This window comes from Rhamphochromis sp. 'chilingali' (assembly GCF_963969265.1).
Source record: "Rhamphochromis sp. 'chilingali' genome assembly, chromosome: 11".
Lineage (NCBI taxonomy): Eukaryota > Metazoa > Chordata > Actinopteri > Cichliformes > Cichlidae > Rhamphochromis > Rhamphochromis sp. 'chilingali'.
Genome location: NC_137938.1, coordinates 29,639,910 through 29,667,711, shown reverse-complemented (window position 1 = coordinate 29,667,711; position 27,802 = coordinate 29,639,910). Strand labels below are relative to the sequence as shown.

General features: G+C 38.4%; 4 protein-coding genes across 4 annotated transcripts; all 4 read right to left on the bottom strand.

The window, feature by feature from the left end:
* Positions 1–1,463: 1,463 nt before the first annotated feature.
* LOC308405082 (persulfide dioxygenase ETHE1, mitochondrial-like) lies at positions 1,464–6,084 on the bottom strand. The gene is made up of 7 exons (XM_080895500.1): positions 6,037–6,084; positions 4,091–4,235; positions 3,144–3,292; positions 2,856–2,985; positions 2,664–2,753; positions 2,240–2,356; positions 1,464–2,080 (listed from the first exon to the last, which is right to left on the bottom strand). The coding sequence occupies exons 1-7, from the start codon at positions 6,067–6,069 to the stop codon at positions 2,034–2,036; spliced, it is 711 nt and encodes a 236-aa protein (XP_080751626.1). The 5' UTR covers positions 6,070–6,084; the 3' UTR covers positions 1,464–2,033.
* A 1,259-nt stretch (positions 6,085–7,343) lies between these two features.
* On the bottom strand, positions 7,344–10,796 carry LOC308405083 (persulfide dioxygenase ETHE1, mitochondrial-like). Its single transcript, XM_080895501.1, has 7 exons — positions 10,706–10,796; positions 9,949–10,093; positions 8,740–8,888; positions 8,470–8,599; positions 8,242–8,331; positions 7,810–7,926; positions 7,344–7,716 (listed from the first exon to the last, which is right to left on the bottom strand). Exons 1-7 carry the CDS (start codon positions 10,736–10,738, stop codon positions 7,673–7,675), a joined length of 708 nt encoding a protein of 235 aa, XP_080751627.1. The 5' UTR covers positions 10,739–10,796; the 3' UTR covers positions 7,344–7,672.
* A 712-nt stretch (positions 10,797–11,508) lies between these two features.
* On the bottom strand, positions 11,509–15,453 carry LOC308405081 (persulfide dioxygenase ETHE1, mitochondrial-like). Its single transcript, XM_080895499.1, has 7 exons — positions 14,896–15,453; positions 14,218–14,362; positions 13,626–13,774; positions 13,376–13,505; positions 13,155–13,244; positions 12,735–12,851; positions 11,509–12,592 (listed from the first exon to the last, which is right to left on the bottom strand). The coding sequence occupies exons 1-7, from the start codon at positions 15,103–15,105 to the stop codon at positions 12,546–12,548; spliced, it is 888 nt and encodes a 295-aa protein (XP_080751625.1). The 5' UTR covers positions 15,106–15,453; the 3' UTR covers positions 11,509–12,545.
* A 1,182-nt stretch (positions 15,454–16,635) lies between these two features.
* Positions 16,636–26,126, bottom strand: LOC308405961 (transmembrane protease serine 3). Its single transcript, XM_080896779.1, has 10 exons — positions 25,784–26,126; positions 24,910–25,377; positions 21,413–21,505; positions 20,393–20,527; positions 19,879–20,044; positions 19,165–19,343; positions 18,499–18,597; positions 17,985–18,127; positions 17,647–17,808; positions 16,636–17,176 (listed from the first exon to the last, which is right to left on the bottom strand). The coding sequence occupies exons 2-10, from the start codon at positions 25,328–25,330 to the stop codon at positions 17,123–17,125; spliced, it is 1,452 nt and encodes a 483-aa protein (XP_080752905.1). The 5' UTR covers positions 25,331–25,377; positions 25,784–26,126; the 3' UTR covers positions 16,636–17,122.
* Between the last annotated feature and the right edge of the window lie 1,676 nt (positions 26,127–27,802).

The window sequence follows — 27,802 nt, the reverse complement described above, 5'->3', positions numbered from 1 at the left end:
ACGGCAACACGTTAACGAGCTAACTGCGCTAACGCACTACTTCCCACCAATTGCGCATTGCGTGGCACATCCGATATACTGTTTTGCTTTTGTCCATGACGCGCTTACCATCAGGGTCATGCTTCACATGAAAACCAAGATAGTCCCAAAGGCCAGATCTGAATGAGGGTGGGGGAGGTTCAATTTCGGCTAGCGTTGAGGCAGTATTGTTGCACCCCTAATAAATAATAATCCATTTGCTGTTTAGATTTTTCAGTTTCCTGCTGATAGGAGTGCACTGTTGTCCTCATGTTTTAGACCTGTGCAATTCACTGTGTAAAACCAAAGAACTTTTAGTAACTTACCTGGATGCTTATTTTGAAGCACTGGTTTAAATTCATCTTAATGTCATTAATCACCATGAAAACTATACAAAAGTGGCAATTTAACTTCTTTTAGATTTAACTTGAGTGCCATGTCTCCTCTTCTTATACCTCTATATGTCTCTGGTTCAACTCATCAGATAGTTTTTACTGTGTTAGTAACAGGCTACTATAGCATTTAATCTGGATTGATGGCACAACCTTAAACATCACACATGCTTCATAATTCTATATCAGTGCATCTTGTTTAGGTTATCTCTTTGTAAACAGACGGCTCTGCAGAATCATGCTGGACTAGAAATAGTGCTCTTTGGGATATTATTGTTGTATTATTAAGAAAAGTTTAAGGGCTATTCATGTGATTTAATTGCACTTACATAATGTAGAGGTATTTAAAAATGGTCAGACATACATTTTGACTATTATTCCCTGCAGATGTGACTAAATTTTCCATAATGCTACTCAAAGCATGTATAATGTTGTATACAAGAGACTTGGGAAACATGGTAGATTCCAATTGTTCATTTTACCAGGATGGTTGTGTCTTTTTTTAGCAGGCTATTTGAGAATACAAATACAGTAGAACACAATTTTCATTTATCTTGAACTCTGTTTTGTTTAATGACGGTCTTTGAGTATGGAGCATTCGTATGTTTTTCAGACTACTGGAGATTAAAAGTGCCAAACCACTTAGAAATGCCAGATGTATCAACAATAATGATTCATCTTTACAAATAATCTGTTAATTGTGGAAGTTCCTCAAACAAGTGCGGGCACTTGAAAACAAACATTTTGACTCAGGCCCCCAGAGGCTCAGGATCAATCCTCAGATGATCACACAGCTAACTCCCACATGTAGAAGTTTCTGTGACTGAGTCAGAGGGCAGCACGCCCAAACAAACCTGTCTTGCGGGCTGATGATCTGTTAACTATGAGAACAGCTTGCACAGTCATTGGAAAATCTGGAAGCAGTTCTGAATCCTGGCATGAGCTCACTTTTTTGTACCTTCCTTTGATCATAAGAAACATTAAAAAAAAAATCAAATTCCTGTTGGACATCTAAAGGAACTTATGAGATCACAAACAGATTGCAATGGCACATTGTGCAAGGAAAACTTGCCTTTATTGATTGTGAATGCAAATAGTGTAGTTTTAGTTCCCTGCTATGCAAAAAAGCCATTGCCTACACAAGACTGAAAGAGTGTGTGTGCATGCCTGCGTATCCTTGGCTAGGGGAGACCGGAACCACTGAAAAGGCCATGTGGAAGAACTCATTTGTCCCAGTTAAGCATTCATGAATACTAAATCAAACCTTGAATGGAACATTCCTACCCCAGTTTTCCTGCTCATAAATTTCCTTCCCAATTCACAATAACACAGCTGAATGAACTACTTACATAAAAATGTAAACAACTTTACACCATTAACAAAGTATACTATTACCGTTTTTAAAATGCATTCATAAACAGCTAAAATAAATATAAATATAAATTTTTAAATATACTGTAAGTAGCTTAACAAAAAATGATCACAACAGTTCAAAAATTAACTTTTACATTTACACAGGGAACCACAATAGAGCACTCTGAGATAAGCAATTTCGATTAAAATGTAAATATCAATCATTTTGTGGTGGTGCTCAGGACTTTAGTAGAAGCCTTTTTCATCCATTCAAATGCTGTGCACTCCACAAACTAGATTAGCAGGCACTGAAATATCTGCAAAAGTAGATGGAAAATGTGTTTTTAGTAAATGTGACATTTGATGTAGCCAAACCAGTGCAAAACCATCTTCTTTAGGACATGACTTAAGAATTGTGTTTACTAGCAGACAGAGGTGGTTGTTGGCTGAAATCCTGATGCCACTGTCTTTCATACCTATTTTTTTAGGCTTAGGGAGGTTCAGGTTGTTCATGATCTCCACAAACTCCTCCATGCTCTTAGTCAAGCGTGGGTTATACTTGCGCTCCTCGCCCACTGTAGAAACCGTCTGACCTAAAATGCAAAATTAGATGCAGACCAGCATGACAGTTTTAGTTTTTGTAGTTCTAAATTCTGCCAGATGTTAAATCTGAACAATTAAAATATTTACAAAGAAACAACATGCTTCTGACACACAACACATGCACTGTAAAAACAATATATATACTACATCTGTACCAGTTCCTATGAGTGGGAAACTAATGGCCGATGTGGATGAGCTTCAAATCTGTGCTGTTCGAAATTATTCACATCAGTGACTCTTAAGATACGCAATACACATTTACAAACATTTGCGTGTGAATGTGTGTTTTTAGCCAACCTAAGTAATCATGTGCTGGGTAGATGAGGCACTCATCAGGCAGGGTGAAGATCTTCTCATGGACTGAATGGTAGAGCTTTTTGGCACAACCTTTAGAAGAATAGCTATAAATCAGACAATTGCAATGGAAAACATATGAAACACTGCCCCCTTGTGTTCATTTAGAAGAACCACAAAAGAGTGCATGCATACCCTGCTGGAAGTCTGTCCTTCCACAGCCTCTAATGAGGAGAGCGTCACCAGTGAAAGCCATGCTCTGATCCCCAGTTACCAGGGTTATACACCCATCAGTGTGTCCTGGTGTCTCTTTCACAGTCAGAGACTAAAGAAGAGAAAAGACAAGTGTCATGTTAAATCAGTTTTATCAAGCAAACAAAACCAAACAGGTATCAAATCAAAGCATGTCAAATCAGTTTTATCAAGCAACTGTATACAACACCTACAAACACTATTATAAACAAAGAGTGGTTTTCTTCTTACGTGTCTTCCAAAGGGGATATTGTCTCCCTCTGTTAAGTGGATGTCAGCAGTGGCACCACTGAACTTGGAGATGGCACTCTTCAGTCCAGCCACTCTTTGCTTCATCAGGCCAGTGCTTGTTATGTGGTCTGCGTGGCAGTGGGTGTTAACTACCAGAAAAATCACTGCATTTATCACCAATTGAAAGATTTAATATTGATTCTTGGTATAAACTTATGCAATGTGTATATAGGCGAGACAGTCAATGTCCAGTTTATTAAGCACACTGGTTTCATCGCTCGTTATCGCTAATACCCAAGCAGCCAATCACATGGCAGAAAATTAATGTGTTTCGATATCTAGGCATATTCAAGCCAACTTACTGGAATTCAGACTGAGCATCACAGTGACGACCAAAGGTGATTTAGGTGACTTTGAATGCAATACGGTTGATCGTGTCACATGGGCTTGTCCACCACTCATTACAAGCAAGTTATGTGGAAGATGTGGTGGAGATCATGGATGTACCGCTGACAAATCTGCAGCAACTGCGTGATCTTATCATGTAAATACAGATTAACATCTCTGAGGTATGTTTTCAGCACCTTGTTGAATCTATCCCATGAAGAATTAAGGCAGTTCTGAAAGCTAAAAGGATTCAGACATAGTACTAGCAATGTGTATCTAATAAACTGTCCAGTCAGTGTATGCTTTAAATTCGGCCTTTTTTAATTATTATTTTTAGACATATCCCCGCAGCCTTGTCTGCTATTGTCTACACTAAACAACGGTCACGGGGCAAGGAACGGACACACAGTTATTTCTTGCTCACTGCCATACAGATTAGTCTAATATTACATTTATGTTGCCCCTAATGTAAATGTATTTACAACATGGAGAAGATAGGACAAACATTTCATACAACTGTCATAATTTATCGTTTAACTCTACCCTGGGAAGGTAGATACCTGCCACTGTTAGACTGAGTCCAAGTTCCTTTATGAGCTTCAGGTCCCGGTCAATGGTCTCCAGCACAGGATCAATGATGACAGCCTCCTTGGTGTTCGTGTCTGCAAGCAGGTAGGTGTACGTGCTGCTCTCTGACTCAAACAGCTAAATGAAAAAGAAAACAGAACAGTGAACAAAGCACAGGTGTGATTCAGCAATAAATAATAACAGGAAAGGCACAGTAAATATCGTGTCCTCACCATACTTAGACAGGGTGTGTCTGACACAACAAAAGATAATAAGAGACAGAACAGATCACGGTATGAACTACAGTCAACAGTCACTTTATTAGGTATATCTTGCTAGTAACACCCCCTTTTGGCTTAAAAACTGCCTGAATCCTTTCTGGCATAGACTCAGTAAGGTGTTAGAGATATATTGCACCACACTGACATGATATCATCACATAATTACTGCAGATTTGTTGGCTGCACATCTGAGATTCGAATCTCCTATCCCAAAGGTGCTCTACTGCATTGACATCTGGTGACTATGGAGTTTACCTGAGTACAGTAAGCTGATTTTCATGTTCAAGAAACCAGTTTAAGATGATATGAACTTTGTGACATGCAGCGTTATCCTGCTGAAGGCAACCATCCAAGTATGGGTATGCTGTCGTCAAAGATGGATGGATAATGATCAGCAACATAACTCAGGCAGGCTGTGGTGTTTAACAAATTCTTTTAATCGATGGTTTTGTAGGGCAATCCATTTAAATCAGCCGTTTCTGTAACTTTCACATAAGCTTGTCTGCCACATTTAAAGACACTTAAATCACCTTTCTTCCACATTTTAATGCTCGGTTTTAACTTAAGCAGGTCATCTTGACGATCTACATACCTAAATGCACTGAGCTGCTGCCATGTGATTAGCCAATTAGATATTTGTGTTTGTTCAACAAGCAGGCCTCCGTATAGGGTCTGGTGAGTATCTCAGTAATCAATGCAAAATGTTTACTTCTTAAACATTTACCAAGTTACCCATTAATTCTGCGTTTATGACCACCTCAAAAGGAAATTGCAGTTGGCGACAGAATCACTTACTGATATACTTCCTCATTGTGATGTGTCTGGGCATATCACACAACAACTTGAACAATTGTTAAACAAGCAGGAGTTTTCTTTCTTGAAATGCCTTTTTTTAAAGATGGCATGTGATCAATTTATCAGCTGGTTTCAAATATTAGAATGAAAAAAATGTAGGGTCATGTAACACAGCAATTTTCATCACATGATGCATGCACATGAGGTATACTTCATTAAGCATTCCCATGCAAAGCTACTTTTTTGAAGACACATACTTTGCTGTTTTGCAGATATAGGTAGTAGTAATAGTGTAGCTATATGAATCATAAACCTGCTACTAATTTTTGTCACTTACTACAGATTAAAAGCGGTTTATAAAGTCATTCAGATCACACTGCTTCAAAGCAGGACCAGAAACAGTAACATAAAGCAATAGTAAATGTGGTTTTTAAAGGGGTCATTAAGTGATTTATATATCTCATGTATACTTTACACTGTAGCTGCGCTACTTTTATTTAAGTACATCTAACGCATTTCGTTTAGCAATTATGAAAAAGAAACTTCAAAACTTTTGGGACTTTTGTTCAGCCGTCATTTCCTTGTAATACCACTTTTATCAGGATGCAGGACACCACACAAGAGTCTGAAAATCCAAAATTTGTTTGGATAGACAGCTGAGCACAAAAACCCACCTGAACTTTAAAGGAACTAATGCAGAAAGGAACTTCATAGACAGAAAACAAGATGCTAACGGCTAAAGCTACCGAGCTCACTTCCCACAACCGGTGGTACAAAAAAACTACAAGTACTCTTGCCTCTTCGTTACCACGTATGGTTGTAAACAAACAGGAGCAAGCCATCAAAATATGCCGACAGACTACCTGTCTGAAGAGGAGCCCTTCCGTCTTTGCCATCCTGGCTCAGTGCGATCTGCTGGTAACCCGTAGCGTCTGAAAAACAGTGCTTCTACCGGGACAGACGCATCTGTTTTGTTTCCTAATTCGAGTCCCCTGCATTTGTCCTGAGTCGTCCCAGGAATGTCAACAAGCCACACCCAACAACAATCGTGGATCAGTGACCACACCCACCTACCTACTTACCTACTTCCCTAACATTGGCTGGTTTCGATATGGGCGACATGGGCCATTGCCCAGGGCGGAAGCGTGGTGGGGGCGGCATCATAGCATCGGCAAAAAAAAGTTGCTCGCACCCACGCTGCCCCGACATTATGTCAGCGCATTTTGGGGATTGCATGGGCACCGATCGGTCTTGCATTGCCCATTTGCGACGAGGTGCCCTCCATTTACGAGGTGCGGCTGCTGCCAGCTGCACAGGAAGGAGAGGGGCGGGACGGCGGGGGGAAGCCGGAGTACCCGGAGAGAACCCACGCAAACACGGGGAGAACATGCAAACTGAATTGAACTCAGGACCTCTTGCTGTGCGGCAACAGTGCTAACCACCGTGCCACCGTGCTGCCCTGAAATAATATTAATAATAATAATAATTAAATGGATTTTATTTTAAAAGACTTTAACAGACCCTGTTAATAGTATAGACACAATAGTAGTCATAACAGGAACCAGTAAGGTAGCCACGGAATAGTTCATTAAATCCAGAAAGTCCAAGAGAGTCGTTTTCTTTTAGTATTGTAGATATGTGTGCCTATCAGCAAGTTTGCATGAAAGAGACTCTAAAACATTTGTTGAAGGCTGATTTTAATATTTATGTGATTTTATTTTAAAGGTCTATAAAATGTGGTGCCATTTACACAATAACAACTTTGTTTTAAAACTCCTTCACACACACCCATTGGATGAGCCATCATGAGCATTAAACTGAGAAAGTGTGGCATCACCACATATCTGTGGGGAACGGTTGCTATGAAAAACAAAATGATAGTAACTAAAAAATAACATTAATATAGTTTTTTTTCCTAAATTACTTAATGATTGGAATCCAACTGAAATACATGAAAAAGTACACCACCTTTCAATTCTAAGCTTTTACATATCACATTATAATTCTCTGATCTCTAACAGTTCATGAAAGTAGATGAAATATAACCTCAGATGATCAACACAACACGACTGATTCAGTGTCATTATTTATTTAACAGAATCTAAACCAAGTTACAAAGTTTTTATAGTAAGCTTTTATGTCCTGCTATGCAAAAAAGCCTTTTCCTGCACAGAAGCTTTCATGATTACTAACCTAACCTTGAGGAGAATGTTCGTATATGAACTTTCCTGCTCATAAGTAATTCATAACAAATCATCTGAAAAATTTGCTTACATTCAAGAAACTTTTTCTTACATAGATACATTTAAAATGTATTGAAATAGCAATTCAAGTATATACCTTATATATATACCATACAGAATCATTAAAAATCACTTTATAGTAAACATTTTGACTAATGTCCCACAAAATAGAGATGCAAATGTTAATTACTCTACAATTATTACAATTATGTGTTTTCATTATTATCCTCTTGTGGAGCACATTCAGTCTACACATTTAGTCTTGCAGTCCACAAACCAGATTAGCAGGCACTGCAGTTGCTGCAAAAAAATAAAAAAATAAAAAAAGTGCTTTTTACTGGAAAACATAGTTGGTTGCAGAACTGTAAATATGATAGTTTATTTTTTTCTTACCCATTTTTTTGGGATTGGGCAGGTTCAGGTTGTTCATGATATCTGCAAACTCCTCCATGGTCTTTGTTAGGCGTGGATTAAACTTGCGCTCCTCGCCGACTGACGAAGCCATCCGACCTGAAACACAAAACAGATGGAGACCAGTGTATCAGCCAGATGCTACACCCTGGACATGTTTCCAGTCCATTTCAGAGCTAGAAAAAATGGAGCTGGCGCACAACAACTGCCCTGTAAAAACCTAAAAACAGAACATACTATACAGATTGCAGAGCACCTGTACCGACTCCTGTCAGCAGAAAACTAATGAATTTAATTTTGCTATGCTTTTATATATGATGTAATGCATACTGCTACACAATAGTACTATATAAACCATTCCCTTCAGTGACTTTGTAACATGTATAAATATTTGGGGATGTGTTTTCAGCCAACCTAAGTAGTCATGTGCTGGGTAGAGGAGGCACTCATCAGGCAGGGTGAAGATCTTCTCATGGACTGACTTGTAAAGCCTTTTGGCACAACCTTAAGAAAATAAGGCAAAGGTTAGACAACTGCAAAGGAAAACTGATACTGTACTCCCCCCTTTTCCAACAAGAATAAAAATCATAGAAACGCAAAATGAACAAAAACACAAGCATAAAGCCAAAAGAGTATGTGTACCCTGCTGGAAGTCTGTCCTGCCACAGCCTCTAATGAGGAGAGCATCACCAGTGAAAGCCATAGTCTGATCCCCAGTTACCAGCGTTATACACCCATCAGTGTGTCCTGGTGTCTCTCTCACAATCAGGCACTAAAGGAAGGAAAAGAAGAATGTCAAGGCATGATAATTAAATAGGTTTTATCAAGCAAATGCAACAAAAGGTTTTAGGTATTTACAAAATAACTGTACGCACACGATATTGCGAACAAATAATGTTTTTTTCTTCTTACGTGTCTTCCAAAGGGGATCTTGTCTCCCTCTGTTAAGTGGATATCAGCAGATGCACCACTAAGTTTGGAAATGGCACTCTTCAGTCCAGGTACTCTTTTCTTCATTGGTCCTGTGCTTGTTATGTGGTCTGCATGGCAGTGGGTGTTAACTATCAGCAAAATAAAGATAATGTAGGTCAATATAAAGCTGGAATATAATTGAGACTTGTGGTACACCCTCCAATCAGTTTAGCGAGTAGGGGGTTGGACACTTTTTTCCTTTTCAGAACACCTTTGATTCCTCGTCACACAGATTCAACTAAGTGTTAGAGATTTTGGTCCATGTAGCATGTAGGCATGACAACATCCCACTGTTACTGCAGATTTGTCAGCTACACATCCATGACGCTAATCTCCCTTTCACCACAGTCTATTGAATTAAGGCTGTGTGACTCTGGAGGCCATTTGAGTACAGAAACCAGACTTTGTGACTTGCGTTATTATGGTGATTGAAGCAGCCATCAGAAAATAGGTACACTGTGATCACAAAAAGATCGACATCAGTAACTCAGGTAGGCTGTGGGGTATAAACGATGCTTAGTTGGTAGTAACGGGCCGAAAGTGTGTCAAGAAAATATCACCCACACTACTATACCACCATCACCAGCAGCCTGAACTTTTAATAACAGGTCTTTTCATAATAATAATAATAATAGGTCGTTTGATTCATGTCGTTTATGCCGAATCCTGAACTAAACACTCAAATGCCACAGCAAGGTTTGTTCCAGTTTTCCATTGTCCAATTTTGGTGCAAATTATAGTCTTGGTTTATGTTCTTAGCTGACAGGACTGGCACACAGTGTGCTCGTCTGCTGCCGAAGCCCATATGCGTCAAGTTTCTTTGAATCACCTTTCCTCTTTTCTGATGCTTGGACTGAACTTCAGGAGGATATCTTAATGATGTCTACATGCGTAAATGCACTGTTTTTAAATATGTGTATTAAATAGGTGTATCCAATGAAGTGGCTGGTAAGTGTATTTCCAATTCGGAAAGATATATGTATTACACTAGCAGGAGTCCTTTCATACAAATAGCATTACCTACACTTAACAACGTTTTCGGGTCAGAAATAAACAATCATTTCTGAACCAGGTAAAATATTTATGCTGCTCCTAATTTGTATTTACAGGCTGAGAAAGATGGGATTCTGTGTTAATTTATGTAGTTACCTGCCACTGTCAGTTTGAGTCCAAGTTCGCTTACGAATTTCAGGTCCCTGTCAATGGTCTCCAGCACAGGATCAATGATGACAGCCTCCTTGGTGTCTGCGTCTGCCAGCAGGTAGGTATATGTGGAGCTCTCAGACTCAAACAGCTAAATGTTGGAGGGGAAGCACAAAGCAGCAAACAGCAATAACTAACAGTAAATGGGAGCGGTAGTAAAGGTTACATTATTATCATTTCTCCTCACTTGTGTTTATAGATAACGTGTGCTTTGTGTGTCTACGGTAGCCAAAGAGAGACATTTTCATACGAAGCTTGAAATAAAGTATTGCACTTTGTACTCCACCACATTTATTCAGAAGCTATTAGCATTAGTTATATGGCAGGGATATAAATTATTAATCAACAAATAATTTCTATTTTAGATTAAGATGCAGAGCATCAAGTAATTCAGATTTGTTCTTTCATCAACTTAAAATATCAAACATATTAACAATATGATATGCATCTCTGAAGTGGGTAATTTGAGCAGGTTTTCTTTCACTTAAGGTACTTTATAGTGATGCTATTGCTTTTTAGACAAACAAACTTTTTATATTTTGTTTTCTGCACTCCTACTTCCACTTTAGTAGAACATATAAACACATCTTCCACCATTATGTAAACTGGTTAATCTAAACTCAACAATTTTGAACAATATTTCTTTTTTCAGGACAGATCGTTTTAAACAAGTGCAGAACATCCAAATATGATGTGAACATACCTGTCTGAAGAGGAGTCCCTTTACCATTGCCATCCTTGCACAGTATGAGCAGCTGGTAACCGGCAGCGTTTTAATCGGGACAGAAACACAAACTCTGGGTTGCTGTGTAAAGCATGACTATTTAAAACCCTAACCACACCTACCTGCCTACCTACATACCTGCCTACCTACATACCTGCCTACCTGCCTTGGTAATGCCCCCAAATTAGAATAATTTTCAGAAGTCATCATGATAAAAAGGAAGAACATCACGTACTGCACACTATCTTTATGATCATCATCAATAAAATTATTGTTAATAATATTACTGATAATAAGATGAAGAAGAATTTAAACACTTTTAAGTGTTTTACTTTTATAAAAGTTAGACTTAGAGAAGTATCTTTGCTGTTACAGCTTTTTCCCCATATACATTTTTCAGTCACACTTCTCCTTATAATGGCTCTCTAATTAAACTAATTTTAATGCAAAGTCACTCAAGGTCACAGACCACTGCGGCTCGCCGTTTTATTGGGAACAACCACAACCATCCATTTAATAATGCTCGTATCAGTACATCTTGTTTTTTTTAGCTATTCACTGATTGTGAACTTGACCACAAATAGCATGCTCTGGGTCAAGCAGAGATAATGTGACTTTTATTTTAGATTACACAGACACAATACTGAATCCTAGATTTTACAATATGCTACCGGTACTCAAAAGCACGTGCAATGTTGCATTCAAGACACTTTGAATGTACAGTAGAGAGAGGCGTTTACTGAGCAGGCTGTTTGAGGATTGAAATACAGCTCTACACCATGTTCATTCAACTTGGAATTTATTTAATGACAGTCTTTGGTGAACATGAGACATCCATATTCACTCGGGTTTTCAGGCTCAAACCATCATCACCACAGGGCTTCATCCATAGCAGCAAAAGACATAAAAAGTCTGAGTTAACCTGGCAGGTAGTGTTCCCCCATGAGGAGAGAACCAGAATTGATACATGCAACTGATGTGGTGCTCTCTTAATAAAAGGCAATAGTAAAAAGTTATATTCACATGAAATCACTTGCTTATGAACATTTTGATTCTGGCCTCCAAAAACCTCAGGCTCAAATTGTCACACAGCTGCAAATTTGTGTGGCTGAGTCAAAGGGAAGCACTCTAAAACAAACCCGTCTTACTGGCTGAGGATCTGTTAAATACAAGAACAGCATGCATGGGTCACTGCAGTCTGATTCCTTCTTTTAGAGCTAGAGAGTAAATAATAATCATCATTTTCAACATATAAAAGGAACATGTGAGCTCATAATGCTATGACATGTTGTGCAGTAACATCTTAGCTGTTATTGATTTTAAATGCAAACAGCATAAGTTTTATTTTCCTGCTATTAAAAGAGGCCACTGCTTGTGGTACTGTGAGTGTGTGAGGCCTTGACTACACGACACAATTGTACCTTTTAAGCATTCACAAATACTAAACTGAACCTTCAGTGTAACAATCCTATCCAAGCTTTCCTCTTCCTCCCCAAATTTACACATAATAACAAATCTGAATAAGGTCAACTTACTTTTAACTTTACACAGTTAACAAAGGGTACCATTACTGTTCTCTCCTCAAATACAGATATTAATTATTTTGAATATCCAAAATAGAAGCAGATTTATTCCAAGTACAATTGATCAGTAGCTGCACTATAAATGATAACAGCAATTAAAATATACCATTTAGATTTAGACACAGAACCACAATAAAGCACTTTATGGCAAGTAGTTTGATTAATTCTGCTAAACAGACACAGAATGTCTATCACTGGGCAATGATGTCATTAGTATCGTCTTTCGTGCAGAACATTCAAACATGGTGCAGTCCACAAACCAGATTGGCAGGCACTGAAATATCTGCAACAGAACAAGGAAAAAATGTTTATAGTAAATGTGACGCCCAGCACGTAAAACCTGTGGTGACGTCTCATAGGCACGAGAACTAGAAATGTGGAGATGACATGGATAGTGAAAGGCTGTAGATACTATTGTTAAATACCTATTTTATTAGGCTTAGGGAGGTTCAGGTTGTTCATGATCTTCACAAACTCCTCCATGCTCTTAGTCAAGCGTGGGTTATACTTGCGCTCCTCGCCCACTGTAGAAACCGTCTGACCTGAAACACAAAAACAGATGCAGACCAGTGTGACATCTTTAGTCTTCGTGGTCCTGATTTTTGTCACATGTTAAATCTGGTCAATGAAAACATTTATACAGAAACATGCTTCTGACACACAAAAGATGCACTATAAAAACAACATGTATACAACATCTGCTCCAGCTCCCATTAGTGGGAAATTAATAGCTTTACATTTTCAGTGCTTTTAAGCACAAGCTGAAAATCTGTATTACATAAAAACATTCACACTAATGACTCTATAAAATACATAAATGTGTGTCTGCATGTGTTTCAGCCAACCTAAGTAGTCATGTGCTGGGTAGATGAGGCAGTGGTCAGGCAGGGTGTAGATTTTCTCCTGGATTGACTGGTAGAGCCTTTTGGCACAACCTTAAGAAATGAGAGAAAACTTAGAAAACTGCTAAAGGCAATGGCTGTAATACTGCCCCCTTGTGTTCATACAGAAACACTACAAATGAAAATGAACAAAAACAAGCATAAAGCCAAAAGAGCATGCGTACCCTGCTGGAAGTCTGTCCTGCCACAGCCTCTAATGAGAAGAGCGTCACCAGTGAAAGCAATAGTCTGATCCCCAGTTACCAGCGTTATACACCCATCAGTGTGTCCTGGTGTCTCTCTCACAGTCAAAGACTAAAGAAGAGAAAAGACAAGTGTCATGTTAAATTAGTTTTATGAAGCAAACATAACCAAACAGGTATGCAACACTTACAAACACTCCATCATAAAAAAAGAACTTTTTTTTCGCCATACGTGTCTTCCAAAGGGGATCTTGTCTCCCTCTTTTAGGTGGATATCAGCAGATGCACCACTGAATTTGGAGATGGCACTCTTCAGACCAGCAAGTCTTTTCTTCATTAGGCCAGTACTTGTTATGTGGTCTGCATGGCAGTGGGTGTTAACTTAAAAAAATAAAAAGAAAGTTTGAATGCGAGTCAAGATTACTGTATATTTTAATCTGCATATAAGAAGAGTCAGTGGAACACAGATCACTGCAAAATCATTTCATAATATTTACTCTTAGGTATTATTATAATATAATATAATATATACATACATACGTGCATGTATATATGTATGTATATAAATACACATTAACGTATATTGGCTCAGGGACAGAGACTCAATTTCAATTTCCCCCAGAAAACAGACGTTTAAAGAGGGAAACAAGTCCAGTACTATATTTATTTTGGCCCCAAGGGTAATAATGAAGTATGTTTTCATAAAGTTCATTCAAGCTTTAAGTAGGGCTGATCTGAAAATGCATCTTAGTGTCAGGGTTAGGAAGATGGAGCACATTTTCTTAGGTTGTTATGTTTTAACTCAACTTTGGGAAGGTAGCTACCTGCCACTGTCAGTTTGAGTCCAAGTTCGCTTACGAATTTCAGGTCCCTGTCAATGGTCTCCAGCACAGGATCAATGATGACAGCCTCCTTGGTGTCTGCGTCTGCCAGCAGGTAGGTGTACGTGCTGCTCTCCACTTCAAACAACTAAAGGGGGGAGGAGGGAAAAAAAGGTGAGTACACATGTGTGACTCAGTAATAAATAAAAACAATAGCGCAAGGGTAACAAGGGTTACACACTCATTCATAGACAATGTTTGTAAGAGACCAAAAAACTGAAAGAAAGAACAGATTATAATATAGGGCAACTTGTTATCATATAAAAACATCCTTATCAACTGTGTCAGGAAGCATTCAGGGGTCATACAAATGCCCCTGAAAGATTAGCTGTCAAGTTTTAGTATCCGAAACAAAACTGCGCATAGATCAACTTAAAGGGTTGTTTGACTCGAAAATGATCCACATAATTCATCCAACAACCTAACTTGGTTGCGTATTAAAAGAACTAAAATTAAATGCTCCTTATCAGAAATATAACAATGAGCTAAATGCTAACTCACTTCCTACTTAACGCCGTAAAGACGGTTGCAAAAAATCCTAAAGAAAATGTCGTTTTCTTCCTGAAGGCAGGAGGATCCAAACGGGCGCAAAATGGCAAGGTATAATCATCTATAACCTACCTGTCTGAAGAGGAGTCCATCCGTCGTTGCTATCCTGGCGCAGTAGGATCTGCTGGTTACCCATAGCGGCTGAGCTCCAGTGATAAAGCCGGGGCAGAAGCGCCTGCTCTGGGCTGCCGCGTAATTCAAGCCGTCAGCGTTTGTCCTGAGCCGTAGCGTCGAAGCCAGGGCCCGCTGAACGGGCTTCACTCTGCTTATTACCGAACACATAGTCGCCGATGTGTCCTGATTTGAACCTCTTGATAGCGGGCAACACTACCGCACGTACGCGTAGGTTCCGCAAAGAGAGACCGTGGGTAGTAGCACTATGAACTCTGTGTTACCTGCCGCTTATCACACTGACTGTCAATCAGTCCTTGGAAAAAACAACACAAGGACTTCAGTGTCGTTTGGAAGCTCCACTGTCACTAGCTGCTTTTACGGGCTGGAGCCGTGCCAACTTGTTTCTTATTAAGCGGTAAATATGGGTTTATGGGTAAGTGAAGCTGCCGGCTAACTTCCTGCACAGCTGAGTACCGTCTTCGCAGTCCTCAGTGAGACGCATGCGCCCTGGAATGAGGGGCCTGGCAATGTACACAACAACGTAGCAGCGGCCTACGTGACATTTACGCTGTCAGGCAAGTAAACATCGTCCAAACACAACCTTGTATAAAACGCTCAGTCATCCGCTTTAGTGGAGTAATACGGATGGAAAACAAACAACCAAATAAAAGCTTTGTGATGAGCTACATGAAAACAGTATTTGCTCCCTTTGTCGTTTTTTTTTTAAGTCTAACTTGCATGTTTCAGATCCTCAAACACATTTTGATACTAAGACCATACAAGTAAATACAAAATGCATGTTTAACTGATGATTTCATTGGCAGCAAGAAATGCAATCAAGCGTTTATGATAACTGGAAATGACTCTTTTATATCACCATAGAGGAGTTTTGGCCCTCTCTTTAAAGAATTGCTGCAGAAAGTGCTTAAGCATGAAGGGCTGGTTCAAAGTCATATCAAAGCATCAAAGTCCAGACAGTGACTAGGCCAATCAGACTTGCTGTTTCCGATTATTGCCCGATCATAACTCAAATGTCTTTGATCTTCAGGGCACGAAATGATTCCTTTAGGATCTTTTGGGAGAGAGCAGAATTCATTGTTCATGAATACTGGAAGTTCTCCAGGTGCTAAAGTAGTAAAACAGTCCCATATCATCAAGCTACCACCACCACCACCACCACGTATGACTGTTGCTATGATGTTGTTTTTATGAAATGTTGTTGAGGTTTCTGTCAGGTGTAATGGGATTTGAACCTTCCAAAAACTCCAAATTTGTCTCAACGGTTGACAGAACATTTTCACAAAAGTCTTGGAGATATTCAAGATGTTTTTTGGGAGGGTTTTTGGTCAGCTGTGGTTTTTGCCTCGGAACTCTTTTTCCCACTTGATGAACGATCAATCATTGACCTTAACTGAGGCAAGCTCCTGAACTCCCGAACGAGCTGCTGATGTACTTTTGGATTAATTTTGGCAAGTAGTTGGCTACATATGGCCCATAGACTCTAATGAGTTTGCGACTCCTGTTATAAGGCCACTGAACACACTTAAAGAGTGTGAGAAACCCATTGAAAACATAATATAGGTTTTCAAAACTTAATTAATATTCATTTGTTTTGAAATAATGAATAATTGGTTTTATTTATAATATCTTGTTCATCTAGTCTTACTAGTCATACTAGTATTTAGTACTAATATTTATTTTATACAATCAAAGGAAAAATATCAGAAACTGCTTGGTTCCACAGTTTATCAGTACTTCAAATTTAGCTAACATAGGTTATCAGGTCATTTTCATCTAGTGTACCTTGAACCTGTCAAGTCACAGTAATCTATACACCAGCACTTAAATTGGCGCACTTAGACACTAAAGAGGCGCCATGCGCTGTAATAACTGTTAAAATTTGTGGTCAGCAGCCGCGATCAGACAGGAATACAATCCCATTTTCACTTTGATTTATTTGTTGTTTTGTCAGCTATACTTTCATGTCAGTCCTGATAAACGTTTACAAATGTATCATTACTGGCAGTAAATTTCTACTACAGATAAAATTTCTACTACAGATAATAGTGTTTCTATATTTCTCTAACTGACAACAGTGACAGTGCACGCTATCGTAGAATGAACAACACTGATAGGCAGATAGATGCAAGTCGATCTTTATTGTCAGTTATCTCATTGTCAGATTTTAAGGTGTTGCAGAAACAGCTGTGGTGGTCTCGGCCGAATCCTCTGCTTTATACTGCAACAAAAAATATTAAAACAAGGACAATTTAAAAACTTTATTGTATATTTCGCAAATGACATTAATGTGTTATAGTGCATTTTGGCTATGAAAAGTCCTGCAGGGTATTAAAAGTAATCACATTTCCTGCATTTTACTGATGTATTCTTTTACTAATGCATCTAGTTTGCCTCCATCCTTTAAAGAACTAATATGTATTGAAATGTTGGTTCTATAACCTTCAACAGGATTTAACATTTAACCGTTAAGTTTTTTTCTTCTTTACTGCTGAAGTTTTATTATCTGCTATATAGCCAAACTGCTTATCTGTCAAGGGTTGTAGTTCAAAATGAAAATAGAAAAGCATTTTTAGATAGACTGTGACACAGATGCAGTAAATAAACTAACAGAACTTTGACTCCGAAACAGAGCGACAGATAAAGATAGGTTTTACATTTACAAGCGGTGAGGAAAAGTGCTTCCCATACCTGTATGTCTATGTAACGTTCAATCCACTGAAGCAATTCAGTTACTCTGCTGTAGACGCCTGGTTTATTAGGCCGTGCGCATCCCTCTCCCCAACTCACCACGCCTGCCAGCTTCCAATCCCCTTTAGATGTCTTACACACAAGTGGTCCACCACTGTCTCCCTTAAGAGAAAATCATTTCACAAACAAAATTTGTGAACATCAAATGGGAGAAACACAACTCTTGATAGATTGTAAAGTATATTGTAAAAGTATATAGATTGTAAAATATATTTTATATTCTTCATGAACCTGTGCTAGGTTTGTGGAGAGGAGATTTCATCTCTGTGGGTGTGTACCTGGCAAGAGTCAACCCCTCCATCCATGCTCCCAGCACAAATCATTCGAGGAGTTATGAAGAGACCATAGACACTCAAGTCGTAGCAGATGGATTGAGCTATTACCTTAACATGAGCCTGCCTTAACTCTTCTGACACATAGCCTGACAGAAAATGAAATGAAAAAATCAGCAGCAAAAAGTGAATGAAAATAAGTAGAAAGGGTTACTTGAAGGTGACTAGTGGAAATGTTACACAGTTCAAAAGATAATGAATGATTACACTTATATATATTTTTTTTATCTAGTAATTAAGTCTAACGTCTTAGCTTCAATGAGGATACTGTACTGACAAATATGGCTCTTTAAAAAGTTTTTGCCCTACAGTTTCCAACTCTGAAACTATGATTGTGAGTTTTTGAAGCTATTTGAAGCTCCAACTTAAATTATACTTGCGTTATCAAATCACGTTCTTTTAGCTCAGTTGTTAAGATCACAAACTGTAGCAAAAGTATCTGTCTTTCAGTGCAGTGCACCTGTGTTTTCATTTACGTATCCCCAGCCTGTGATCCAGCAGTCTGATCCATCAGGAAAGGACTCGGTTGGACTGGGTAAACAGACCGGTCGGACCCCACCTACAAAGAGCAGCAGTAAAGTGATAAAGGTTAGCTCTCTCTCGTGGTTATGAAATCACATATTTCCTTTTTCCTCCCACCCACGTTTATGATTGTAATACATGTTTTTCTCTTGACTTAAAAGTAAGTTTCACTTCTGACGATTTTGATTTTGTTAGGTGTTTAGTTCGTTCTTTCTTTATTGTTTTAAGTTTTGGTAAAAATTAAATATTTGTTTTGGCAATATGACAGCGATTGCAATGATTAGTGCAGTGATGTAAGTGCTCCTAATCTCCCCCTCAAGCCCAAAAGGGATTACACTTCTTGATCTGTCCTGACCTTAATCATAATAAAATTTAAACGTGCATCAAGTCACATTAAGTTCTTTTCATGATTCAAATGTAAGTAAATACAGTTATAAAAAGAGACAGTGAAACATTGTCTGTTTGTCTTGTGTGACATAAATTTGGCTAGTTTACATACATTCAACAAGTTACTAGACTCCAGCATTCATTCAGCGTAAAGAAAAACAAATGATGTGGTTTTCGTTGCCCTGATGAATGATAGCGCAATCCGTCTCTTACTTACTCGTCATGTCCATGTCAATTATGGTGCGCAGCAGTCCCACGTCATAGTCATTGTGCATAACCTTAAAGCCAGGGTGGTAGAGGATCTGCAGTGCCCTGTAGTGTTGCCCCAGAGAGTTGTGTGCAATGCTTACAGTGCCTGCCACAACCGTCCAGTCAGCTACTTGAAGCATGTTATTACTGCAGAAGAGTGACAGAAAAGTTAGTAGATAGAGTTCGGTTTAAGAAGCGGTGTGTGTGCCCACTAATTTTCACAGTTTTGTTTTTCAATGGTTTTTCATAATATCATACAACCTCCAGCATTATTACAATCACGGTTTAGGCCTCAGCCATCGCCAAATTACATGTATTTCTATTTTCACTTTAGCCTTGCAAACATTAGGAGCTGCTTTTGGTTTGTAGTTGTGCTCAAAAAATCCGCACCCATTGCTCATGATCCAAGATGAACACTCATGGGGAACAGAGAGCCCCTTTTACAGAGCTCCATCTGTGATGTGATCACATCACAGATGGAGCTCTGCTCTGCTGCAAAAGGTGCAAAAAGGTGCAAAAAGTTTTTACTTCACCCTTTACCTGCTTTTGACTTGAACATAACAGGAACACGGTGTTACCTCGGACTGAGCAGGTGGTCGTGACTACAGCCTTTGCTAACTGACTGTACCAGTAACTGAACTCGTAAACACTTCTTTCTTGTCATTCCTCGTGTCTCTCTTACTCAACAAAGCAGTGTGCTGCAGTGATCACCCAACGAGGAGAGATGATGGCACCACCACAGACGTGTCTTCCCCTCCACTGCATGCTGACTTGCCAGGCCCACTCGTTCTTTGTAGCTAAGGTTCCTCCAACAATACGCTGACCATTGCTGACCAGAACTGAGCAGTCTGGATATGAGATGAAGAACACGAAATCAAGCAAACAGACAATGAGTGCAAAAAAAAAATGCAAAAGCTCTTTTTGAAAAAAAAAAAAGATGACCATAAAGGTGGTTTAATTAATTTTAAGAATATAAGGTGTTTAATGTGAGAAATTATTATGGTAATATTCTACTAAAACCTTTTCCATGAAAAGACTTAGAAAAGCACAGCCATAATTGCCAGATGCTTAATGGATATGTAAGTAACATCTTTTGTTTGAGAGATGAGCAGTAAATTGGAGTGGCAGTGAAGATTGCCATCCTTGGAGCTTTGGAGACAAAATGCATTAGTTACTATGAAATTTAAATTCTTTACCTGCAGTCATATTTCCTGTCTGGTTCACTGGATTCTTGGACAGAACGGGCCTCTGGGTTGGGACAGTGCAGCTCCCTTTCCCACCACAGAGAGGAGGTGATTCACCCACCTCAGAGGGAAACAGCAAGAACTTAACTAATTTGAAGAGAGAGAAAAAACATTCAGATGACACAGTACAATGTCTCAAGTGGGTAGTGAAACATTAACATTAAAAACTCCTCACACTGAGATCAGTCTTAATAGCTGCTGGTTTCAAATTTGGAACCTCAGCAAACCATTTTACTCTATCTTTGCATTTTGGTTTCACTTTTTCCAACAATGTAATTTATTTCCCAGAAGGAGGCTTCATAGAGGATTTAATAACTGGCATAGTGAATGTTCAGAACTAATTAACTTGGGTTTTTTTTCTCATTTCATTTGTATTTAATCGTAATCAGAGACACCTATTATGTATGCTCACTGATGTGTTACAGAAAGCAGTAAGGCTGAATGACATAACTGGGTGTTTTATTACAATTATTATACTAAAGTGGCATATTATGATGTAGAACATTCTAAGTTTTTGATTCTTTTTGCATCTGGCAAAAAGTCTGCAGACTTAGATTTTCTTTTTGCAATATTAGTGGTAACTGCATGATGAGAAGGTTTGTTTCTTAACCTCCTAAGACCCAAAATATTCTACTGCATGCATTTTTAATTTCTCTTTGATATTTGGGTATATTGGAGCCCGATGAATGTAAAAACAAAAAATTACCAGATTTTTTTCAATCTTATTTTTGTTTTTAAGAAAAATAAGAGCCACATATGAGGATATTCGTTTAAAATTTTGATAGAACAGTAGCAGTATAATGTCCTCGTAAAAGGATATCAGGCCCTTGTAGAGCAAAATTGAGTATTTTAGTCTAAATAACCCAAAATGTGATGTCCACATATGTGGACGTCAGGTCCTAGGAGGTTAAACACTAGAATTCAACGTGCTATTGATGTACTGGAGGTACCTTGCTTTTCAGAGTGGGTTACCTAAAAGAGCAGAAGCGATAATCACTTTTATAGTGACAAAGATTCCCACAAACATTAACAGGTCACGAGATGTACAGGCATGGGATCTTGCATCTGCAAACAAACAAGAAATAACAAGAAATATTAAAACTTTGCAAGGAGCTCTGAGCTCCAAGACATCCTGTCTTCATCATCTTTATTAATTGACTGGGACAGTTGTAGTAAACCAAACTAACTGTGAGGTTTTATCATATCATCATACTTTGACAAATGTGTGAATTTTGGAGATCCCTTTTAGATTTTAGATTGGTGCAGTTTAGGTGAGAACAAGTCAAAGATGATAACCGTGCACATTTTCTTAACAATTTATCCAAATGAGAGCTGTAGGGGGCTGGAGTCTATATTAGCTATCACAGGGTGAAAGGCAGGCCACCAGTCTATCACAGGGTTAACTCAGAAATACGATTTAAGAAACACCAGTTAGCTTTGGAAGTGTTTGGACTGTAAGAGGCAGCTGGAGGAAACCCATGCAGCCACAGGGAGAACGCGCAAACTCCACCCAGAACCTGCCAGTGGATTCAAATGCAGGATCTTTTTGCTGTGAGGCAACAGTGCCACCATATGTTAATAAGCTATCTGGTGCCATTTGGCTATTATGCAAAACTACTCTCTGTAATTTGAGTTGTATTGTTATTGTGAACAAACAACCATCATCATTAAACATTTATTGAAATGTTGGTTCAGCCAGTCGAATTTGTTTTACTTGTCTTACATGTGTAAATTCTTCTGTGTGTAACTTAATGTAGTGATGCATAAAGGTCGAGGATAGAAAACACTTGTGCTCAAAGCTGTGATTATAGGTTTGAACATACGGCAAACAGGTGGTGTAACCATATGTTTTGGCTACATTTACAGTATTTAGCAGTTAAACTATTTATAGTTTATTATTTAAGTGTGATATAAACCTTAAACCAGTTGTCAAGGGCGATCAGTGTGAAGGTGAATATGCATCTCTGGGACAAAAGTTCTGCTCAGACAAAATCCTGAGGACAGAACACATCCATAATATGTAAAGCGTGAGTTGCATGAAATATAAGTAAGGCAAAAAAACCCCAACAACTTTGAAATCAATTTTGTGTTTCACTGATACAGTCAAGATGGATTACTACTAGTGAAATGTGAAAACCTCTAAGCTGCGTTCGCATCGACAGGGGAACAAATGGTAACGTTTTGGCAACAAAATCATGAACTCCAGTAGATAATTTATGCTTTTTCTCCAAAGGAACTATTTTCTTGTTTCATCTATATAACACTGCAATGCTGCCTACTGTGGTGTATTTGTAATACTATGATGACGGCACAGTGTAAAAAATAGAGACTGAAAAAGTCTGCCACAAGTTTTTTCGCTTAAATTAAAATGGAAGAGAATGGAGAAGCTGATAAGCTGAGCTTATCTTCAACTATGCCTGCCTGAAGGTGAGACAAATGAGAAACTGAAACCAAAGCGATGAATTCTTTATAATTCTTTGCGAATCATGATCAGATAAAAGGATCAGCTGATGGAGTAGGAAAAAGAGGCAACGAGCTGTTTAACATGCTGCATGGTACTCTGATATGTCATTTTTATTTTTAAAGTTTAATTGCAAGAACTTGTTGCATTATATATTTACAGCCTTGCCAAACGCTAATGACAGATAGCATAGATGCAGAAATAATTAGTCATCGATACAACTGACAGTATCAGTGACAAATATGAAGCAGATTTAAAATTACAAATGAATTTTCTTTTATGTTTATTCTTATTATTTCTTTTATTATTTTCTTTGCTTTTTTTCTTTCTTTTCTTTTCTTGTCCTGCTTTCTATTTGCCAAAGGCAGTCCAAGAGAAAAGTTCCAGTCACCGCAGTAGGAGACCTTTAAACTATTTCATGCACAACGGCACCAAGGCAACTTTGAGGTCAAAAAGTGATAAAGAAAAAAGATTGCACAGGAGCAATAGCTCACATGTTATTACTGAGGATCTAAACAGCTGCCTCAGCAGTCTGTGTGTTAGAAAATCTATGTATCTCATCAAAGTTATAGTAAATTGCCAAATGACTGTGGATAGAAGTGGGTGCTGAAGTGAGAAACATATGTGCTATTTTTCAAAATCACATTAAGGCTGCTTCCTCAGGAGGGGTTCAGAGTATGCAAGAAGAAATTTCAGATGTGTTTGTCTTCAATCAATCCTCAAAGGCTAAGAGATTTGACTATTTACCACAGAAATATAAGTGAAGATTGATTAAACATTAATTAATTACCAGTGCACTGGTAATTAAATATCTCAATTACAATGACTAAGTCATCTTTTGGGATTCACACACTTTGCTAATAATATTTGATTTAAATCAGTTTTCTCCCATAAAACAAAAAGTTACACCTCACCTGTAAATAGCATCTAACACAAGTACTGTTGATTGCATCAATGTAAAGCTGGATCATTCAGTTTCATTTTGAAAATATATGCTTATCTAACTTTTAGGTTTAACGCTAACTGCTGGAGGTTATGGACAATGCTGGACATCCTCTGCACACGGTCGTAAATAATCAGAGGAGCCTACTCAGGGACAGGTTGCTTCTCCCAAAGTCAAGAACCAACAGACCTAAAAACTCCTTTGTCCCACATGCCATCACACTGTTTAACTCCTCGTTGGGGGGAGAGAGGGAGGGGAAACTGAGCTGTAGTGCTTTTTTTCACTGTGCAATATTCGCTATATTTTTTCTTATATTCGACTGTGCAATAATCACCCTGCAATAGACTCACTCAAATGTGCAATCCACTGGTATTCCTATTTATCCCTATTATATATTCTGTATTTATATATGTGTATATGTGTATATATGGCATATTTATGCTTATATCCTTACTCTCATTCCCCTTTATTGTATCTGTAACATGCAACTTCTGCTACTGGAAACTGAATTTCCCGGAGGAACCCACCGAAGGGATTAATAAAGTTTCATCTAATCTAAATGGGTACAGTATAAATGGGTACTTCTAAAATGCCAAACCTTTCCGTATCTGACATGGTGGTATTTTTGTAAAATCTTTGTGTAAATTTTTCTAAAATGCTTTCAGGATTTTAGGAACAGTTTGTTGCCAATTTACAGCCTCCTGTGAACAAAAGAAACTCCATAAAGTAATTTTTTTTAAGCTTGTGGAAGGAATACACTGGCCTACACAGAACCCCGATTCCTGATACAACCACATACATTTCACTATAAGTGTACTTCTGATCCTGTGTCAGCTGGGCTCAAAGATCTTATGAAATGCTTTCTCAGAAAAGGAGAGGCTGTTACAGCAACAGATAAAGCCTGCTGCACCCCAAGTTTATAGACTGCATGTAACTCCAATGCTTCGCACTTATAGAAATGTTATTTATGAGCAAAGCATGTTGGCCCCATGTTTCAAAGTGTGATTTTTCCTGGCACATTATCAAAACTGTACATTGAAGTAACACCTTCAATTATTACCATACCTGGGACTCCATCATGTAGCTCTTTTGGAAACATGATACCTATTGATGTGTCCTGCAGTGGACCTCCATCTGTTTGAATCCTCTGCTGAACTTCTTGAGGATTATCACTACAAGGAGCCGCTGACGTCACATTTTTTTGATCTTGGGCTTCTGAGGACACTGAACTAGAAAGTGATGCTTCAAGAGGTTGCAGCTTTGGGGTCTCATCAGAAAAGGGCAGATCTTCTGGATGTGGGTTTCCATTAGTTGTGGGTTTATACTGGGGTATGAATGTGAGGACTGTAGAAGGAACCAAAGACGATATACTCAATACATCATGACTGATTGGACTTTGAAAAGATGTTGATGCCCAGTGCTGAGGCGATAAAACGTTTGGTGCGTTTGCTTGATGACAAGAGCTGGTGCTGTCTTTCTGAGCCATACTTTTTAGGTTTTGTTGCCAACAAACACAGAAACCTTGGCTAGAACCTGCAAAATTAACAAAGTTATGACAAAACGTGAGCTTCCAACAATGCATCTGTAAGAAATACTCTGACATTCTGATGGATTTTGACTGCTAGAATTGACACATAATATAACGTATATTAAGTTTACAATGGGCAATTATTGACCTAAGAACTACCGAAATGCAGGCATGGTGCGAGAAAAATACTAATGAATCCATGGAAAAGTTATTCAAAGTTATTCAAAATGCAAAGTAAGATAATAGCACTCTCAAAAATTAGTTATATTAAAAAATATGAGTGGATACAACTTTTCTGTGATAAACGTGTGCAAGAAAAGACACCCGTTACCCGCATTGTTCATAACACAACAACTTCTGTGACTTCCTTGTGTGTCAGTCTCATCAACATATATTTTCAAGAGCGCTCACCTGAAGGTCACCCATGGAGATTTGCATGTATTGGCTTCATTTGTATGCATGGGATTATTTATCCACGCGCCTCCTCCACTTATTAAACCGGCTTGTACCACAGCCAGGAAAAGAAATGCATCACCGTTAGTGACAAGACTCAGGTGCCTGCTGGCTCCTGTGCATCTTTAATCCAAAGATATCTGCTCTCCTACTGTGAATCCATCCTCTTCAGCTCAGGCAGGTTACAGTTTGTCACTCGCGCTCTTGTGATTCTGCAGCTCACCTCGTCCTCCCACTTAATCCTTTCATTGTGTCACACCCTTCAGCACCTTTCTCCTTCTCCTTCCTCTCCTCTTCCTACTTCTCCAACTCAGGTTTTTCCTCTAGACAGAGCAGGCGAGGCTGCAGCAGTCAGGCCAGTAACAGATATGTTGTTGCTGGCAGTCTATGAAATATGCATGGGGATAATTGTGCGCTTAGGTCAGAGTTTAACAACAGAAGATAATCTACATCATACCAATGAGCCTCTTCCACTCACAAGTAGGCCACTGTGTGAGTACAGACACAAAAACATAGTTCAGTTTCATGCAGATGAAGTAGATATGTATCTAAGAATAAAGGTCCCATTATGAATCTGAAGAAGCAGGATTGTTTCTGTGTGTCTTTTTGTGGTCACTCTTTTCAGTGGTATTTTGTTCATACTATCAAATTACAGCACGAGAGGGCGCAGAGTGGCGGCAGTGACAACTGACCCGTCGTAGTGTTACCTCACCTGTTCTAGGTTACAGTGACTTTACTTCTGGGAGCAAACATGGAACATCGGCATTGGACACGTAGACACATAATGCCTCAGCCAATCATCAGGCTTGAATGTTTCTCTAAAGAGAGGTAACGACTGCACAGTCATGCCATACAAAGTAATAGTTTATAGTAAAAAAGCAAAAATTCAAAATTCAAATAATAACTCTGCCGCCGTGGTTTTAATTGTATCAGTCTCAAAGATTTCAATGTGTGCATGTAAATGGAGAATCTGCCTCACATAGAAAAGTTAGTGATCTATAAGGATCATGAATATCAGTTCCGTCTGGACTGACATGTTTGACATATTTTGTGGCTACCTTAGAAAAAACAGAAACAATTTGTAAATTCAAAATATAGACCCTACAAAATTCCATCCTCTTGAGATATCTTGTTTCTGTGTTATTTAGCTGAGCAAACTGTCACTGCTTTCTCTACTATTGGATAGAGGTGGGAATCACCATACAACTCGCGATACGATATTATCACAATACTTAACGCACGATACGATATTATTGCGATTTTTAAAAATATTTTGCGATATTTAAATTCTGCACATAAAGGTAAACTTTATCAATATTCATTTTATCTAATATCAAAGTCTCACACTCAGTCTTTCTCTCATTTCAGTCAGTTTTATTGTTGACAAACTGAACGGTTTGTATTACAGTCTAGTCCAACTTAACTGAATGCAACCATCTGGTACAATTATAGCTATTCTGAACTATGCAATATGAAAACTATGCAGCCCATTCAGCAACTGAAGAATTTGAAAGTAAATTAAAAAAATATATAATTTTACATTAAATAAAAAAGTTCTAAACTTAATTAAAATTAAACATGTCTTAAATTAAAATAAGTAAACTGTCATGTTTATTGCTGCCAAAAAAAAAAGTTAAACACATTTGGACAGTGAAGGAATGTCAGGATTCTTGCTCAGAAAAAGGATCAACATGCTCTGAAGTCAACATGCTCTGACTCCAGAGCATGTTGATTTCAGAGAAAAAATTGTTTGTAACAAAATATCGATTTCTGCTGTCCCTGTATCGATACATTATTAGCAAACAAAATATCACGATACTACACAGTATCGATTTTTTCCCCCACCCCTACTATTGGAGCAAATATTGTGATTTTATTTTTTCATCAACTGTTCTATGTAATGTTTCATGGTTTGGTACTGCTTAGAAGCATTTGCTTCTTGTAAATAGTTGGAGTAGTTTTATTGTAGTTTTTTGA